The sequence below is a fragment of the Ochotona curzoniae genome, unplaced genomic scaffold (assembly GCF_017591425.1).
Source record: "Ochotona curzoniae isolate NIBS_2020 unplaced genomic scaffold, NIBS_Ocur_1.0 patch190, whole genome shotgun sequence".
NCBI lineage: Eukaryota > Metazoa > Chordata > Mammalia > Lagomorpha > Ochotonidae > Ochotona > Ochotona curzoniae.
In genome coordinates this window covers 12,044-29,031 of record NW_024466740.1, presented here as the reverse complement: position 1 = coordinate 29,031, position 16,988 = coordinate 12,044, and the positions used below count along the sequence as shown (strand labels likewise).

General features: G+C 45.8%; 1 protein-coding gene across 1 annotated transcript in view; it reads right to left on the bottom strand.

The window, feature by feature from the left end:
• Positions 1 to 593: 593 nt before the first annotated feature.
• The window catches only part of LOC121166650 (protein transport protein Sec23B), a 28,432-nt gene continuing 12,037 nt past the window's right edge, over positions 594 to 16,988 (bottom strand). Inside the window, exons 12-20 of the mRNA XM_040995873.1 lie at positions 14,024 to 14,113; positions 13,326 to 13,432; positions 11,641 to 11,794; positions 10,478 to 10,555; positions 8,605 to 8,766; positions 7,428 to 7,514; positions 4,999 to 5,154; positions 4,623 to 4,688; positions 594 to 942 (exon numbers count right to left, since the gene is read on the bottom strand). Of these exons, the coding sequence (XP_040851807.1) occupies positions 853 to 942; positions 4,623 to 4,688; positions 4,999 to 5,154; positions 7,428 to 7,514; positions 8,605 to 8,766; positions 10,478 to 10,555; positions 11,641 to 11,794; positions 13,326 to 13,432; positions 14,024 to 14,113 (990 nt within the window). The 3' untranslated portion in view covers positions 594 to 852. The remainder of the gene's footprint in view (positions 943 to 4,622; positions 4,689 to 4,998; positions 5,155 to 7,427; positions 7,515 to 8,604; positions 8,767 to 10,477; positions 10,556 to 11,640; positions 11,795 to 13,325; positions 13,433 to 14,023; positions 14,114 to 16,988) is intronic.

Here is a 16,988-nt window from a genome sequence, read left to right as displayed (position 1 = left end):
AAGAGGAAATATCAGGGAACTCTAGATAAAGAACAGACTCCATAGAACCAGGAGACAGAAGTTCTTTCTGTCTCTCTCCTTCTCTCTGTAAATCTCTTTTAAATAAAAACAAGTAAGTATTTTTTTTAAAAAAAGAAAAGAAAAAATAGAAAACAAAGTTCTCTCTGAGGAGGAGAGTAGATGAGGGAGGCAAGGCTGATGGTATCTGTTGCAATAACTCTTAGAATCAGGTGATCTCTTTTGTTTGGAGTGTGCTTTTTAGGATCATGCGGATCCCTGACTGGGATGCCCAGGGCAACAGGTGTCACTCTGCTGGAACCGCTTACGTTGGCAGCCACGCCTGAGGTTTCCTGGCTGGGCACACTGCACTCGAGTCGGTGCATCTCCAGCAGCTCTGCCTCAATACGCTCGCATGTGTTTTGAATTTCCTGGGTTTCTTAACATGTAGGTGGTAAATGAGTATTAAGTTCAGGAAATGCTTCATGAAAGAGTTAAAACAAACACACTTCTCAGAAAATCAAATTTGTGCTTTTTTTTCAGATTTATTTCCATTAGGACGATTAAACTTTTCTCTTGTAAACAAGCTGCCAAAATACATGACCTCTGATTTTATATAAACTATAAAAGTTAGGATCCCAAAAACATAAACATGTACCATACCACCAGTTATGACCTTATAATCTCATGGTGCAGGAAAAAGGGCAGAGATCAGGAATACAAATAAATTATCATCTCGGGTTGCATTCAGAATTCCCTTTCATGACCTACTAAAACCCACCAGGAAAGTGAAAGGAATGTCATTAAGCCTTCCCAGACAACTGTGAACATCCTCCCTTCCCGTTCCCATTCGGCTCAAGCGGCACTGGACACAGCCAGCTTCTTCAGGTGATCCATGAACACCTGCAAGCTGACGTCATCAGTGAGGATGGGTGCGCCGGTTTCCTGAAACATCAAGAGAAAGGGTTACTGGCTGGAACTGCAGTGAGAAGGCTTCTCTGCCACACACCACTGACAGGGCTGCCCTGGACACTCGCTGCTGTCCCTCTTCCCTGGCTCTCCCCTGGTTTGTTAACAGAAACTGGCCTCCTGATGCATTAAGATCAAGCCACGCTGCTGGCAAGGTCTGAGCACCTGCCTTTCAACTGCAACCCTTCTCTATGGTCCTGACAGCTCATCCAGAGCTAGCTCTGTGACAAGGAGCCTCCTGAAGCCCCTGCACCATCCTCTCACTCGCCCCACCCTTTGCCAGCACGCAGGCATCCACGATTAGCAGCCACGTGACAAGTGTGGATTCACAGACCGGTGGGTATGTGAGGCAGTCAGCATCTCCACAAAACCAATGGGTAACTGCAATATCAGAAAACACCTACAATCTTATTCACGTTGCAAGAAAAGATCGAACTGCAAAGAAACCTATTTGTAACAAAACCTCAACCTTGCAAAGCAAATCAATACATGTGGGGTAAATTTTCCATATGCACAGTAAGAAAACACGATGCATAAACCTCAAGCACTTTGGCATCAAGAAAAGATTTTATAATTCAATTTTCCAAAGGTACGCTCACATACATTTGAAACACATACTTATTAAGTGATAATGTAAATCCCAATTTCTCTATTTTAAATATATATATAAAGATTTATTTATTTTATTGGAAAAGTCAGATATACAGAGAGGAGGAGAGACAGAGAGGAAGATCTTCCATCCAATTATTCACTCCCCAAGTGACCGTAATGGCCAGAGCTGAGCCGATCTGAAGGCAGGAGCCAGGAGCCTCCTCCAGGTCTCCCACATGGGTACAGCAAGGCTTTGGGCCGTCCTCGACTGCTTTCCCAGGCCACAGGCAGGGAGCTAGATGGGAAGCAGGGCCACTGGGATTAGAACTAGCACCCATATGGGATCTTGGCATGTGCAAGGCAAGGACTTTAGCCACTAGGCTACCACGCTGGGCTCTTTCAAATATATTTTTACAACATACAGCCTGTATACTTAGGCTATGCCATCTAAGCTTGTGGAAATACACTCTATTTCACCAAAAGAAAAAACTGCGTTTTAACTGCCTATAAAAAACTGCACTTTTCAGAACACTTAACCTTCGTTAAGCAACAGATGATAGTATCATATAACTACTCATCAAGGGGAAGGAGTGGCTGTATTAATATCAGATACAGTAAAAGAAAAATTGTCATAGACAAGAGAGGGGCCTTAAATATGATGATTAAAAGATCAGTCCAGCATGAAGACACAGCAGTCGGCCATGCATATGTCTAAACTGAGCTACAAAACTTGTGAAAAAAAAAGGCTGACAGAACTTCAGTATTCCAACTCAAGAACGAACAGAACTAGACAATCAGCAAGGACACAGGAAGAATCAGATACTGCCATCTGCGAGCAGATCCAACAGACATTTGTGGGACACTAGCCAACATCCATAGAACACACCTTTTTTTCAAGTGACCATGAAATATATGCCAAAACCAACCACATCCTGGGCCATCAGACAAACCCCAACAAATTTACAGTAACTGAAATCATACAAAGTACGTTCTTCAGCCACACTGAAATCAAAAGGACAAATAACAACCTGCGCAAATACATGCAAACAAAACAACATGCTCGCAGGAAAAGAGCAGTATACATCTGCATTAGAACAGAGGAGGGGCTGGTGCTGTGGCACAGCACACTAAGCCTCCACTTACGGTGCCAGCATCCCAAAGGGGCACCAGTTTGAGTAGTGGCTGCTCCACTTCCCATCCAGCTCCATGCTTGTGACCTGGGAAAGCAGCAGATGATGGCCCAAAGCCTTGGGACCTTGGACCTGCATGGGAGACCTAGAAGAAGCTCCAGGCTCCTGGCTCCAGCCTGTCCCCAGCCATGGCCATTATGGCTATTTGGGGAGTGAAGATGGATGGAAGATTATCTTTCTTGTGTCTCCCCCTTCTTTCTCTACGACTCTGCGTTTCAAATAAAGAAAACAAAACAAAAATCTAGAAAAAGAGTAAAAAAAAAACAAACAAACCTAAAGCAAAATCAAGAATGGAAATTAATGACTACACAAAATCAACAGAATTAAAAATGAAAATACAGGAAAGTCAATAAAATGAGGAGCTGGTTCTCTAAGAGGATCAATCAAATTACCAAAACTCAGTTAGGACTGACACTTGGATCAATATCAGCAAGGAGATAGACTCTATGAAGACCTAATGGATGATAATGGAGTAGTACAAGCAATTTTGCATATTTATTTGATAGTTTAATAAAATGGAGCAAATTTCTCAAAAACACAAAGCATCCAAAAAGTTCATCTAATATGAATTCAAGTCTGGCTACTCCACTTCCAACCTCGCTTCCTGCCAATGTACCTGGGAAGGCAGTGGAAGACAGCTCAGGCCCTGGGCCCCTGCTCACCATGGTGGGGCCCAGGAAGGAGTTCCTGACTCCTAGCTTCAGCTTGACCTAGACTTGGCTGTTGCAAGCATTTGTAAGTGAACTAGTGGGACTCTGTTTTCCTGTTTACTTTGTCATTCCGCCCTTCAAATAAAACAAACAAATAAATCTTAAACACACACACAAGGGCAATTGATGAGAGCAGGCATTTGGGTCAGCCTGTTTGGGACCCCCACGCATTATAGCAGAGTGCTTGCTGGGAGGGAGTCCTGACCACTTCTCTTTGCTGCAGCTGCCTGCTGGTGTGTGTTTTGGGAGACAGCTGACATTTCCTAAGTACTTGGGTTCCTGCCACCCATGTGTGAGCCTGAAATTGAATGCCCAGCCCCTGTCTTTAGCCTGGCCCAGCATTGGCTGGTGTGGGCACTTAGGCAGTAAACTAACAATGCAAGATACTCTGTCTCTTTGCTCTTCATATAAAATGAAATTAGAACAACACAACACAAAACAAAAGGGCACCAGGAGAGATGCTGGCAGTGATGAAAACATTGCACACATCCTGACTGCATCAATGTCAGTCTCCTGTTTGTGATACTATATCAGTTTCCAAGTTACCTTGAGTGGAAAATAAGTAAGGAGTATAGGAGTCTATATTATTTCTTACAACTGAATGTAGATTTACTTCTTCTGCAAAAACAATGTTTAATTTTAAAAAACATTATAAGAACACAGAATGAGAGATTCAGACACAAATGCTGGCACCAGCAGACTCAAAAGAAGGGAGGAGGAGGAACAAGAGACTGAAAAGGAGGAGGAGGCCGGGCAGACCATGCAACAGCTTGGCAAAGCGGCACAACCAGGAAGGCTTGGGGTTGTACCTCCATGTCCCGGGAGGACTAGGGGTTTCACCTCCACGTCCAGGAGGACTGCAGCACGGGGATTACCACACAGTGTCTGTCCGACACTGGACAGTGGCACTGGGAAAGCAGCTGTGCTTGCAGTGTCTGTTCTGATGCTAGCACCTTAATCTGGGTCCCGTGGGAGAGGACACACCCAAGCAGCCCTCTCCCCACTTTGCTCTACTGTTACTGAAGTCCACCCTCTACTGCATTCCCAGAAAATATTCAAATTTTTCTATCCATGGGCTCAGAGAGATGCAACTGTTACAATTTTTCAAACAAGTTTCAAGCTCCAATAGCCTGGTTTCCTCCCCAAACACTGATCAAGTTCTTACCTGGCCCCAGGCAAACAGGTTATTGTGTGTCTGAGATGGGTTCACTTTGGATAGAAGAAATCGAGCCTTTAAAAAAAAATTCAACATTAAAGGCATTAATTCAGCACAGTAGGAAAAAACACAAAGTCTTTACATTTCTTTGGTTAAGTTGGAAATTCTGTTTAAGGCACAGGAAGCTATTTCTTTGGGGAAGCCTACCCTCTTGCCATTTTCTGAAAGATCACAAAACATGAAATAAATACTTTATGTTGGCAATTTTCTGCTTCTAAAAATGCCAGCTTACATCACTACATAAAACAGTAGCTACCTGGCCGGCTCCGTAGCTCCACTAACAGACGGTGAGGCACAGGCTGTCAGAGCCGGGCAGCTCACTCACCTGACTGCCGCCGTGCTCCGTATTGATGTAGCGCGGCATGGGGAAGCGCGCCTGAAGGATTTCCTGGGCATCATCCAGGGGAGCCTGCAGCAGGTGCCTGAAGCTTTCGTACTCTGGCATGTCCTGGTATCCAGCTTTCCGCCACTGGGCCACAGTCTACATCAACAGAAAACCACCAAAACTGCTGGGGGAATGCTGCAACGACATAGCCCCCAGAGCCACCATTTCCAGTGAGGAAGTCTCCCACCAGAAGTGACCCATGGCCAAGGGAAGCAAAGCAGAACTGACTAGGAGGAGCAGCTGGACCTGGCAATGACAGTGCACCTAGGACACATCACCTGCATGGCTCATCCATCATTCGCACCTGCTGTTGCCTGCCTACCTGTATGGACCAAGGTATTAAGCTCCCGGATCAGTCAGCCCGAGGACTCATGGCCTTCCTGCTTCCACTGCTCCCCATCAGTCTAGTCTCTTGCCCCACCCCTTACAGCCAGGGGTTTCACCAGCACCCTGATGGGAACCCCTGCCTTCTCTCTGCTAACAGTGCACACATTACACCCCACACCCAGAGCTGCTGGCTCCTCCCACTGGACCCTGAGATGGGATTCTCTTGGCAGAGGAGATAAAAAAAACCACATAGATCAACATATGAATTAGGCTATGAGGAAGAGGCAATGGAGTAAAATGTGGAATGTATACAATGCTTTTCTTTCCAATTAGACTAAAACATTTTATACCTCATTCCTCAACAACTGCTCCAGGAAATATCTTACACACACAGGAGACCAAGAGATATTCATTAACCGATTTGTGTGTATTTGTAATGAAATTGCAGTGTATTTACATGTGATGTCAGCAATACTACCAAAGGGCAAGGGAGAGGGAAAATGGGAAACTGACATACTAGTGTGTTCTAACAACACGACTGACACACATACACACACACACACACACACACACACACATTCAAAAGGCTTGTACAAAATGCAAGTAACAGCAAGCTTATTTCAGTGCAAAACTTTTTTATATTCCCTGCATGTGGTCTTCAAAAAGGTTCAGAAGAAATGTAAATTATACAAGAACTATGCATGAACTTCAAAAAACATTTTTCACTGAAATAATTATCTTCTGCTTTCAGCTGTCCATGGAGTTTCTGCAACACTACATCTCTTTAGATGCTCCTCCTGTGGCCAGCTTTCCCTTTCTGAGTTGCCAGTTGCCTTTTCTAAGTATTTTTTCTGCTTCAGAACCCCTTACCTGCACTAGGTACTTAGCAGATGTGTGAGTGCATGAGAATGAATAGTCAGAGCTGTCAACAGGAGGTGTGCTGAAGGCAAAGCAAGCTAATGTCGTCAGCACTGCCATTCAAGAAACAAGTGGGAATGGCAGCTGGTTGGCGCAGGGCTCTTGGCCCGCCCTTCCCAACAGTCTAGCACTGGGGGCAAGTGGTTGGCACCACTACTACCTAACATTTAGGGGGAAATTCTGACACACAGCAGCATTTTGTCAGGACATTTGAAATCAGTTCTTCTTTTTTTAATGATTTATTTTTATTGGAAAGTTGGATTTACAGAGAGGAAGATCTTCCATCCATTGATTCACTTCCCCAAGTGGCCATAAGGGCCAAAGCTGAGCTGAACCGAAGCCAGGAGAAAGGATCTCTTCTGGGTCTCCCATATGGGTGCAGGGTCCCAAGGCTTTAGCCCATCCTCAACTGCCTTTCCAGGCCACAAGCAGTGAGCTGGATGGGAAGTGGGGCTGCCAGGATTAGAACTGGTGCCCATATGGGATCCCGACACATACAAGGTGTGGACTCACTAGGCCACCACGCTGGGCCCTTGAAGTCAGTTCTAATGTTCAGGCACTAGAAAGCCAAATCAATCCCCAAAGCAATGGACGGGATACAGAACAAGAACAAGCATAACACTCAACTAAAAGGCTTTTGTTTTTCTCTTCCCTCCGGATGATGCATCATCACTCTAAGGGCATCATTCCGTTCACAGACCATGAGTACCCCTTAGGAAAGAACTGTCACTGAGGGCACCGGAGCCCTCCTAATGCAACACTCCTGGGATCACCTCATATCATCAGAGAAGACTTCTCCCCCAAGTGCCACTCCAATTGAGACACCAGCAGCAGGTACAAAAAGTTTACTGAAGAACAAACTTTTTTTGTAATTTTTCCTAATAAGTCAGAAAGTACTTTCAATGACTTAAAAGGACCTTCCAAGATTTCTTTTATAGCACATATTATTTATTAAATACACAAACACCCTAAGGGTGTTTGACAAGAGTTTATTAACAGAATGAAAGCCAATGTACTCACCATAATAAACTCTGGATTTTCTAAGCTCAAACTCCTGTTTCAGATGTCATTTTTAAAAGAGCTCTAAATCAGTAACTAGGAAGAAAACAAGACTCTCCTCCTACCTCACCAAGGTAAATGACAATCTGGAAGAAGGTGTCCATCAGCAAAATTCTGTCTGCCAGGATACTGCTGCTGTCCAGGAGCACGGGCTGAAGACAGAGAGAGATGGCAGGCATGGCTTGGTGCTGAAGAGGCCCAATCCACAGGGACGCCCAATGGCCCCGTCCCCACGAGGCCCAATCCACAGGGACGCCCAATGGCCCCGTCCCCACGAGGCCCAATCCACAGAGACGCCCAATGGCCCCGTCCCCACGAGGCCCTATCCACAGAGACGCCCAATGGCCCTGTCCCCACGAGGCCCGATCCACAGAGATGCCAGCACTGCCTCACACTCACGAGGCTCGATCCCCAACAGAGGTGACTGCTCACAAGTGGGCCCCAACACTGGGATGTCTCTTCATCCACACTGCCGCCTTCTGACCCACAGCTCAGTGGTTCTAAGTCATTCCTTAGCAAGCAGAAGGGGCGGCACAGTATCTTGGCATCTGGGGCCTGGAAATCACTGCAAACACTGTTTTGTGTTTGTGAAAATATGTTTAATCACTTGGGAACATTCATTTCCTCTCAAATCTACCACAGCTATAAATAAGGGGGAGAACAGGGATGCCAATATGGAAAACAGTACTTACCACAAGTTCTTCAAGTTTATTATGAAATGTATTTTTATACATTTTGCTACTTAAATAACAAAAGAAACCTGTACACATTAAATAAAAATGGAAAATATGTCCTCATGTATAGTAAATAGTGACCTGCCATTTCTACATGGTTCTCTGTTTTTGCAGGTTTCTTAGAAAACACCACTTACAAAACTTTCTATTTTTATTTTTCTCAGGTAACAGTTTGTTGGCTAAATTTTGTGAATATAGGGTTACTTATTTCTTTGTCTACTCTTGACCACTGCATTACCTAATTCTCCATTTTAACTGTATGCAAATAGCCTTACATGTCCTTTTCTTCTTGTGGCTATTTCCAACACTCAAAATTAGGGCTTAACTGCTATAGAAACTCAGCCTTTTCTTTTTTTTTTCTTAAATAATGCTGATCTAAAAGTAAATTTTCCAGGAAAAAAAAAAACATAAGCAAAATTAGATGATTTCCAGTCTCCAGAAAGCCTGTGCGCTCACGTATGGGAGCGTGCACACACAGGTGCACCTGCACACACGTGCACACGCCTACCTCAGGCGGCCCATGGAAGGAGTAGGAGTAGAGAACGGGCTGGATCATGATGAGGGACTGCATCAGGTCCTGCCGGGCAAAGTGGTGTCTGTAATAGGACGACTCGTCAGGGCTGTTGTTAAACACTTGCAGGAACGGAGACCTTCTAAGGTGGAACATGAACTGCAGGCACAGAGGGAGAGACAAGTGCACGGAGCTGTAAGCTGCTGGTTCACGCACCTCAGTGCTCACACAGCTCAGCCCAGCCCCTAGGAGAGGCCTCTAAGCTGAAGCTTCCACGCCAAAGTGGACAGACTGAGCAACACTGACTTCCAGAGACCTGGGGCTGCTCACGAAGTCAGGCCATGTGGGAAGAGGCATCTGGGGCATCTTCTCATGTTAAGCAGTGGTGTGGGGTTAGGTGTGGGGCAGTGACAGGCCAGCACACTCTCCAGAGCTACGGAGTCAGGGTAAAGACCCTGAAAGCTGCAGGTCAGGGACCACACGCAATGGAGTGCAGAGGGGAGCTCAGGACCCCAGCTGGCAGGAGTGACGGGTATACAGGGGAGACAATGCTGAAGAGCTCACAGTCTTCACCCCAAGAATTAGATGGTGGTGGGAAGAGTGGGGAGACTTTCAGCTCACTCGGCAGAACAGACAGACATGAAAACAAGCTTCCTCGAGAAGCATATGAAGCTCAGAATACAAAGATGAAATACTAATGCGCTGGTTTTCAATAGTATCTATGTGCAAGGTATAGGGTGCTAGCCCAGATTAATTCTTCAAACAAGACCTCAAGCCCCTTAGTTACAGAAGAGGAGACCCACGCACAGAGGGTTGGCCAATGCAACTTGCCCACAATCACCAAGCTATCGAGAGGCAATGTTAGGCTCTTCAGCAGCCCACCTGGCTCTGCAGCCAGGGCCAGGGCCCCCTGTCCTGACAGAAGGGCCCTTCAATTCCTTGGGCAAAGCTCATCTGCTGGTGGGAGCTGTGCGGAGCTGGCGGGTGTGTGAGGTGCATGCTGGCTCTGCAGGAAGATCCCTTGAGGAGAGGATGGCCAGCTCTAACTAGACCACCTCTCCAGATCAACACCCTCTTTGGACACAGGAGGAAATGGGAAAGTCACAGGGTTGGGGACCTCATTTGAGACCAGCAGGGTGGGGCACGAGCTGGAACCATGTCCTGACTCTTCCCACCATCCCACCTGGCCTCTACCTACTGCGCACAGGCTCTTGCTGTCCGCTGGCTGACTTTACAAAGCACTGGACACACGTGTAGCAGCCCAGTGAAGACTGTGTGTTTGGTGCGCCGAGCTCAGGGAGCCCTCCCAGCCACCTGCCAAGCTCGGCTCTCCTTGCTCACTCAGGAAAGTTGGACACCCACGTTAACGGGAGCAGCCTCCTGCTCCACCTACTTCTCTCTTTTCGTCCCATATCCAGAGGCAGTCATGTGCTTGGCTCACGCCCTGTGCAGTTACCTTCAGAGCCTACTTGGGATGCAACCCACAACTAGACACATTCCAAAGTGTCTGTCACATTCCTATCTGTCACACTAATAATGATGATTTCACTCTGCTACACTTTTCTTTCTCAGTTTACTGCCAAAGGAGCTGACTGCTCACCCAGCACCTCTGCAAACCAGAGATCTGGTGTGAACCTCTTGGCCTCCTGTGGCACTCCATGCATTCATGTTCTCTCTGCCTGCTGCGCTGTCTTGTGCTGGGCGTGGGGTCTGCCTGTGCACAGGGACGTGATATTCTCTTCAGTGAATAACCTCCACTGATGGAGGCTGGAAATGGCACACATTCTTCATATGACCCTGAAAACACAGAGCTTCGTGTCTTCTGCAATCTACTGCTCTGCACAAGTTTGTACAAGCAAGTCTTACTCACCTGAGGATACAGAGAGAAGGAATCTGATAACCTGAAGGAAGTGGGATCTTCCTTGTTATATTGGCCAAATTTCTGACACTGTTGAAAGAAAATAATTTAAAAAACAACATGTAAAAAAAAATCTGAGGTCCGTGCAGTGGCACAACAGCCTAATCTTCCTCCTGCAGTGCTTACATTTCAAATGGGAGTCACTTTCATTCCTAACTGCTCCATTTCCCAACCAGCTCCCTGTTTTTGACCTGAGAGATCAGTGAAGGGCAGCTCAAGTCCTTGCAACCCAGCACCCATGTAGGGGACCTAGACAGAAGCTCCCGGCTCCTGGCTTTGAATCAGCTCAGCTTTGGTCGTTATGACCATTTGGGGAGTGAACCAGCAGAAGGAGCACCTGTCTCTGTCTCTCCTTCTCTCTGTTACTGCCCTTCAAACTTTGCCCTTCTTTTTATAAAGAAATCAACAGGGAAAAAATGTGTCTGAAGGTTCACTTCCCAAGGCTTTGCCAACCTCTTAGAAACTAAAAGTCACCTCTTGGCAATTCTAGGAGCAGTTATTAGCTTGTATTTGAAATGTTGACATTCCCTGAAAAACGATTTCATGCAATGGCAAGGGGTAACTATTGAGCCAAACAAAGTAAAACAGTTTCGCTCACGGGGCTTTGCATTGCCTCTGACCATGAATATGTGCTGCGAATGTACCAGAAGGCGTGGAGTGCCAACTATTGATCTGTTGCCTCACGGTTCCAAATTTACCCCTTCTGCTGGCTGTGAGATGATGCGGGCCCTTGACCCACATGCCTCGGCCAGCTGCCGTGTACCGCATTCTGCCAGTGGAGGCTGCAGGCGACAAGGGGCCACATGCTCACTGGCAGCCTCCTCACTGCTAGGTGCTGGCTGCTCCACTCCCCACCCAGCTTCATGCTAAGCGGCCTGGGTCCCAGTGTTTGGGTCCCTGCCACCCAAAAGGAAGACTCCAGTGAAATTCCTGGCTCTTCAGCCTGGCACAGCCCTGGCTGTTGTACCTACAGAGTGAACCAGCACGAAGGGAAGGCTTCTTTTTGTCTCTTCTCCTCTCTAAGTCTGATTTTCAAATAAACAAATATATCTCTCATGCACAAAAAAGCAGAGCAGAGATCAAGCCTGAACATAATGCTCTTGTGCCCAACTTACCAGTCGGATGAGCTGGCGGTCCAGCCACCGGAGCACGTCGGGCCCCTCCTCAGACTCGGCCCGGAAGACACCTAGCCGCGCCATCAAGACGGCAGCAGCCTCCTGGTCAAAGGAGGCTTCAATATGCCTGAGCTGACTCTGTGCATCTGCCCAACTGCCGACGCCAGCGTCAGTGTCACAGTCACGTGCAAGAGACAAGAAAGCCAGATCTCCATTTAGACAAAGAAACACACATCCTGTTCCTGCATTGCAGAGCACACAGATTTGAGTTTCGCTTGCACCCAGGAGTCCCAGGGGCTCTCTGCACATTCTCAGTTGGCTTTACGTGATCTCTGACAGCTGCACACTCCAAAGAAAATTACAGAGGAGCACTTCCCCATGGGCCACAGGACACCATGCAAGCAAAAATTCAGTGCAATGTTGCTAGTTTCATTTTTTTTTTTTCTGCTTAAAAAAATTAACTGTTTACAAATCCACCAAATAACTTCCCAGCATCACACTCCAGGAAGATAAAAAAGAATCAACATACATACAGAAGTTTTCCAGGTGAGTAAACACACCACAAACATAGATAAAAATCAACACTGACCAGGAACAGATGTGGGCAGCAAACCTAATAATAAACTACTTGCAGAATAGTTTTCATAAAGTAGCAAACAAGAAAAGGAAACCTATTTTGCAAAATGGGCAAGGCTACCACAGACGAAATACATATGGACAATAAGCATGCATGAGGACACAACTTCCTGATAATGTATACAACTACTGATATGGGGAAGATACAAGTGACAATGAGATGTTGCTTGCTATTTGTTAAAGATTGAAAATACCCATGGTTAGTTAGGAGGCAGGGCATTTTCCTTGCACTACTGGGCAGAGTATATACTGGGACAATTTCGACTTCTGTGAGGGTGACCGGCTGGCAGGATGCAAAACGTCCTTGAAGAGGAATGATGCACCCCATGCATGTCATACAATACAAGGCAGCCATTGAAATATATACATACAAGCTTACAAACGGATCATACATACACACATATAGATGGATACAAATATAGATATTTAGACATTAATAGCTATTGCAAATGTACAAGGTTACCTCAAAAAGCTTGTGGCTGGGCCCCAAGCAGCAGCCTAGCAGCTAAAGTCCTTGCCTTGCTCGCGCCAGGATCCCATTAGGCACTGGTTCATATCCCAGCTGCCCACTTCCCATCCAGCTCCCTGCTTGTGGCCAGGGAAAGCAGTTGAGGATGGCCCAACGCCTTGGGACCCTGCACCCATGTGGGAGACCTGGAGGAGGCTCCTGGCTCCTGGCTTCGGAAGAGTTCAACTCTGGCCTTTGCAGCCACTTGGGGAAGTGAATCAATGCATGGAAGATTTTCCTCTCTGTCTCACCTCCTCTCTGTGTACCTGACTTCCCAATAAAAATAAACAAATCTTTAAAAAGAAAACTGTGGCAGATGGAATAAAAATAATAAACTTATTTTGGTATAATTTTTTCTGTTTGTTTAAATCCTACATAGCATTTTCATAACATGCACTTTCCACAAACTCTGAAGTACCTTTCTCTATATGGGTGTATGGTAGGTAACTTTAAGGACTGGTGGAATCATTAAAGCGAACTAACAGAGATTAAACCAGCTCTTCAGAGGACAAATGTCAGTCGGGAGACTGCGCATGCTCACTTTCGGGCGATGGTGGTCACACGGATGCGTCTCTGGGTGCTGGAATGCTGATACTGTGTGATGAACTGGATGGCGCCTCTGCCTCCCTGGGGGATCGGGGCGTTGTGCTGCAGGACAAGAGGCAAGACACCTTGTAACAGTTCCAGGTGGAACTCAAACACAGGCCCAGGCCCACTGGGTGCTTAAGTGAGGGCCACAGCCGGGACAGTATGGCTTATATGCACTTCAAATGATGCACTTAGGATCTGTATATTTTTCTGTATGGAACATTCACACACACACACACACACACACGGCACCAACACATTTGATACTGAACTCAAGAGACTGATATGTATGCTGAAGTGTTAGGGATCAATTTACACTTATGATTTCCAATTTGCTTTGAAATGCATTAAGTAAATATAGTGAGATGCTACAGAGTCCAGTCAGTGGGCACATCAGCATAAACTGTACATCTGTTTCAGCCTTCTGTATAATAGCAATTTTTCATAAGAAAACATTGGAGAAAGACTGAAACAAAACATTAACACAGGCATAAGTCATTGCTCTCCTAAGTGTATGGTTATGCCACAAATATTTGAAAGCCATACATATGAGGAATCAACACACTCAAAGAAAATACATATTACGAAGAAACTACACACAGATTCTACATATTTCTGCACCAAAATAAACTCCTTTTACTTTCAACTCACCTGATTGACAACTTCAAAGTAGATGCCAAGGGTAGAGGTAGGATCCAGGCCACAGATCTTCCACTGACTTGTGCCCCCAACACCCAGCTCCTGGGAGGCGCAGAGGAAGGAACAGACACACACGTCAGCCCATGGTTAACTGCAGACGCTTGAAGGACAGGCAGCTTAGAACATCACTTTTCAGGGGAAAATTTACATTTAAATTTTTTTTTTTTTTTACTGAAAAAACACAATTACAGAGCAGAAGAAGGCCTAATACTTGGATTTATAGTATCTAACCGTGGAACCTCTCATTATGTTGATGGTGTAGCCAGTTTCCACTGTGGTATCTAACACTGAAGTTCATAACGAATCAAGTCAGGGCTGGGAGAAATAAACAATAGGAAAAAGGATCATCTAGTAAGCTTTATGTTTTATGCACTTGTTTCATCATCACTATTAGAATAAGAAATAGTTACACAACGTTAGCTATAATTACTACTTTTCTACCCAATTCTTTTAGGTTAGGTGAAAGTGATCAATAACCTGGGTGTTAGACACAGTGGTCTTGTTACGGCAGTTAGCAATGTGCACATCCTGTATCCGAGTATCTGGGCTATGTCTGGGCTCCTCCACTCCAGGTCCAGCTCCCTGCCAACATGCACCCAAGAGACCACAGAGGACGCCAAAGCACCAGAGACCCTGCCATTTGTGTGGAAAACCCAGATAGAGTTCCAGGCGCCCGATGTCAGCCTGGCTCAGTCTTGCCTACTGATGGCAGCTGGGAAGTGACCTAGTGGACAGAAGATCTTTCTCTGCTAAGAGTTTTAGAAGTTAACTACTCTTGATGTTCCATGGTTGGTATACAGAAATTCATCCTACTCTTCTTAATACGTTCCTGAATGTTTGAAAACTTATTTTCCTTCTCTTTGTATCCCCAAACCGAAATTCTTGGCTGAATATCTCTGAAACAGCTGGTCAATTTGTATTAATTCATAACAACATCTTAGCAGGAAGTAGTAAGGCCAAGGTTAAGTTCTTCATCAAACCAATTTTATGTTCTTAGAAAACACTTTGGGAAAAGGTGCTCTTCCAAAGCCCTGCCAGGAAACAGGCACTAGTCCCTTAGCACTCAGTGTAATGAATGAGTGCCTATCTATCTATCCATCCATCTATTTATCCATCCATCCATCTATTTATCCAACATAATTCAGAACATAGAGCTCTGCATTCAAACTCTTGACTCTGCCACCAACTCGTCAGGTTGTCCTTCTTAGTTTGTTTCATGCAGTTTTATTTCTTTGAGGCTGGTGTTACAGGGGAGCAGGCTACAGCAGCATCTCTTTAAGAGTCCCAGATGCTCCACTTCTGATCCAGCTTTCTGCTCATGTATCTGGGAAAGCAGCAGAAAATGACATAGTGCTTGGGCCCTTGTTGCCCAAGTAGGAGACCCAGCTGAAGCTCCTGACTTTGAATAGGGCTATCTCAGCCATGGTGGCCATTTCGGGACGGAATAGGAGATGGGAAATATTTTCTCTTTCTCTGATATTTTTTCCTCTCTTTTACTGCTTTTAAGAAAAGAAATATCAAAATATACATACATATTTTTAAACTTAAGTGTAAGGAAGAAGTGAAAAGAAACACAGAGAGGAAATAGCTCCCATTCACAGGGACATTCTCCAGTGTCTTCAAATTCTCAAGGCAAGAGAAGCTATGGTTGGAGCTAAGAACTCAATGCAGGGGCCAGGATGATGGCTCAATGTCTCAACCTTCACCTTATGACCTTATGGGTGCCAGGATCTCATATGAACATCAGTTCGTGTCCTGGCTGTTCTACTTCCCATTCAGTTCCCTGCTTAAGGCCTGGGAAATGCGAAAAAAAGCTCCTGGCTCCTGCAGCTCTGGCCATTGTGGCCATTTGTGGAATGAACTAGCATATGGAAGATCTTTGTCTCCTCTCCATAAATTTTATCTGCCTTTTCATTATAAATTTTTTAAAATATTCAAATATTCGTGTGTGTGTGTGTGTGTGTGTGTATACATACATAAGAACTCAATCTAAATCTGCCACATGGGTTGCAGAAATCCAACTGCTTGAGTTACTATCCTTGCTTTCCCAGGCTCTGCTAGGAATCAAACCCAGGTAGTCAATGCAATACGGAACAGGAGTGTTCCAACCCATGTTGTAACCACCAGGCCAGCTGTCCACTCTAGTGGGCTTCTGGGCAGCACTTTAGGTGGGCTACTGGGCAGCACTTTGAGTCACCCAGGACTCAAGGAATGCTCTCTGAAACTGTCGCTGTCAAATTCAGTAAATCTAATCTGTATAGTCAATAATGCGTATTGTGATGAAGACAAAGTGATGGCATGAAACATGGCACTCGGGGTATGCTGCCAACGTGCTGGGCGCTGTCCTAACTGCCCCTCAACAAACTCTGTAATCTTGCTCACCATTCTATAGAACAGATGCTGGTATCCCAGACAGTGACTTAGAGAACCATCAATCTGTCCTGGCCCACAGAGCTAGAGAGTGAGAGACCTGAACATTCAGGTGCCTTATAGCTCAACTTTCCCCAGAGGGTAACAGGGAAGGGCATGACGCAAGAATGCAGCCAGCAGAGGGAGATCGCATCAGACCAAATGGCTCACAGCCTGGCCACTGAAGTACATGCAGCAGGCAAAGGCCACCGCAAGGCCACCAGCCTGCCCTGCATTCACAGACACCCAAGACATGCCATTACAGAACACACCTGTGTGTATACACAACGGTAACCTCTGCTGGGAAACAACTCAGACTGCTCTCTCTGGACAGCTCATTATCAGCCAAGAGCAGAACAAAGGCATCATGTCAAGGCTTAAGAACAGACAAGTTTGTTCCTGAAGGATTTTGTTGAACGCTTGCCTGCTACTGAACAGAACACCCTTGGCTCTCCAGCCCAGTAACCCAAGCATCAGTGGAAGAGTCAGAGGAACCCAGGCTGCAGCT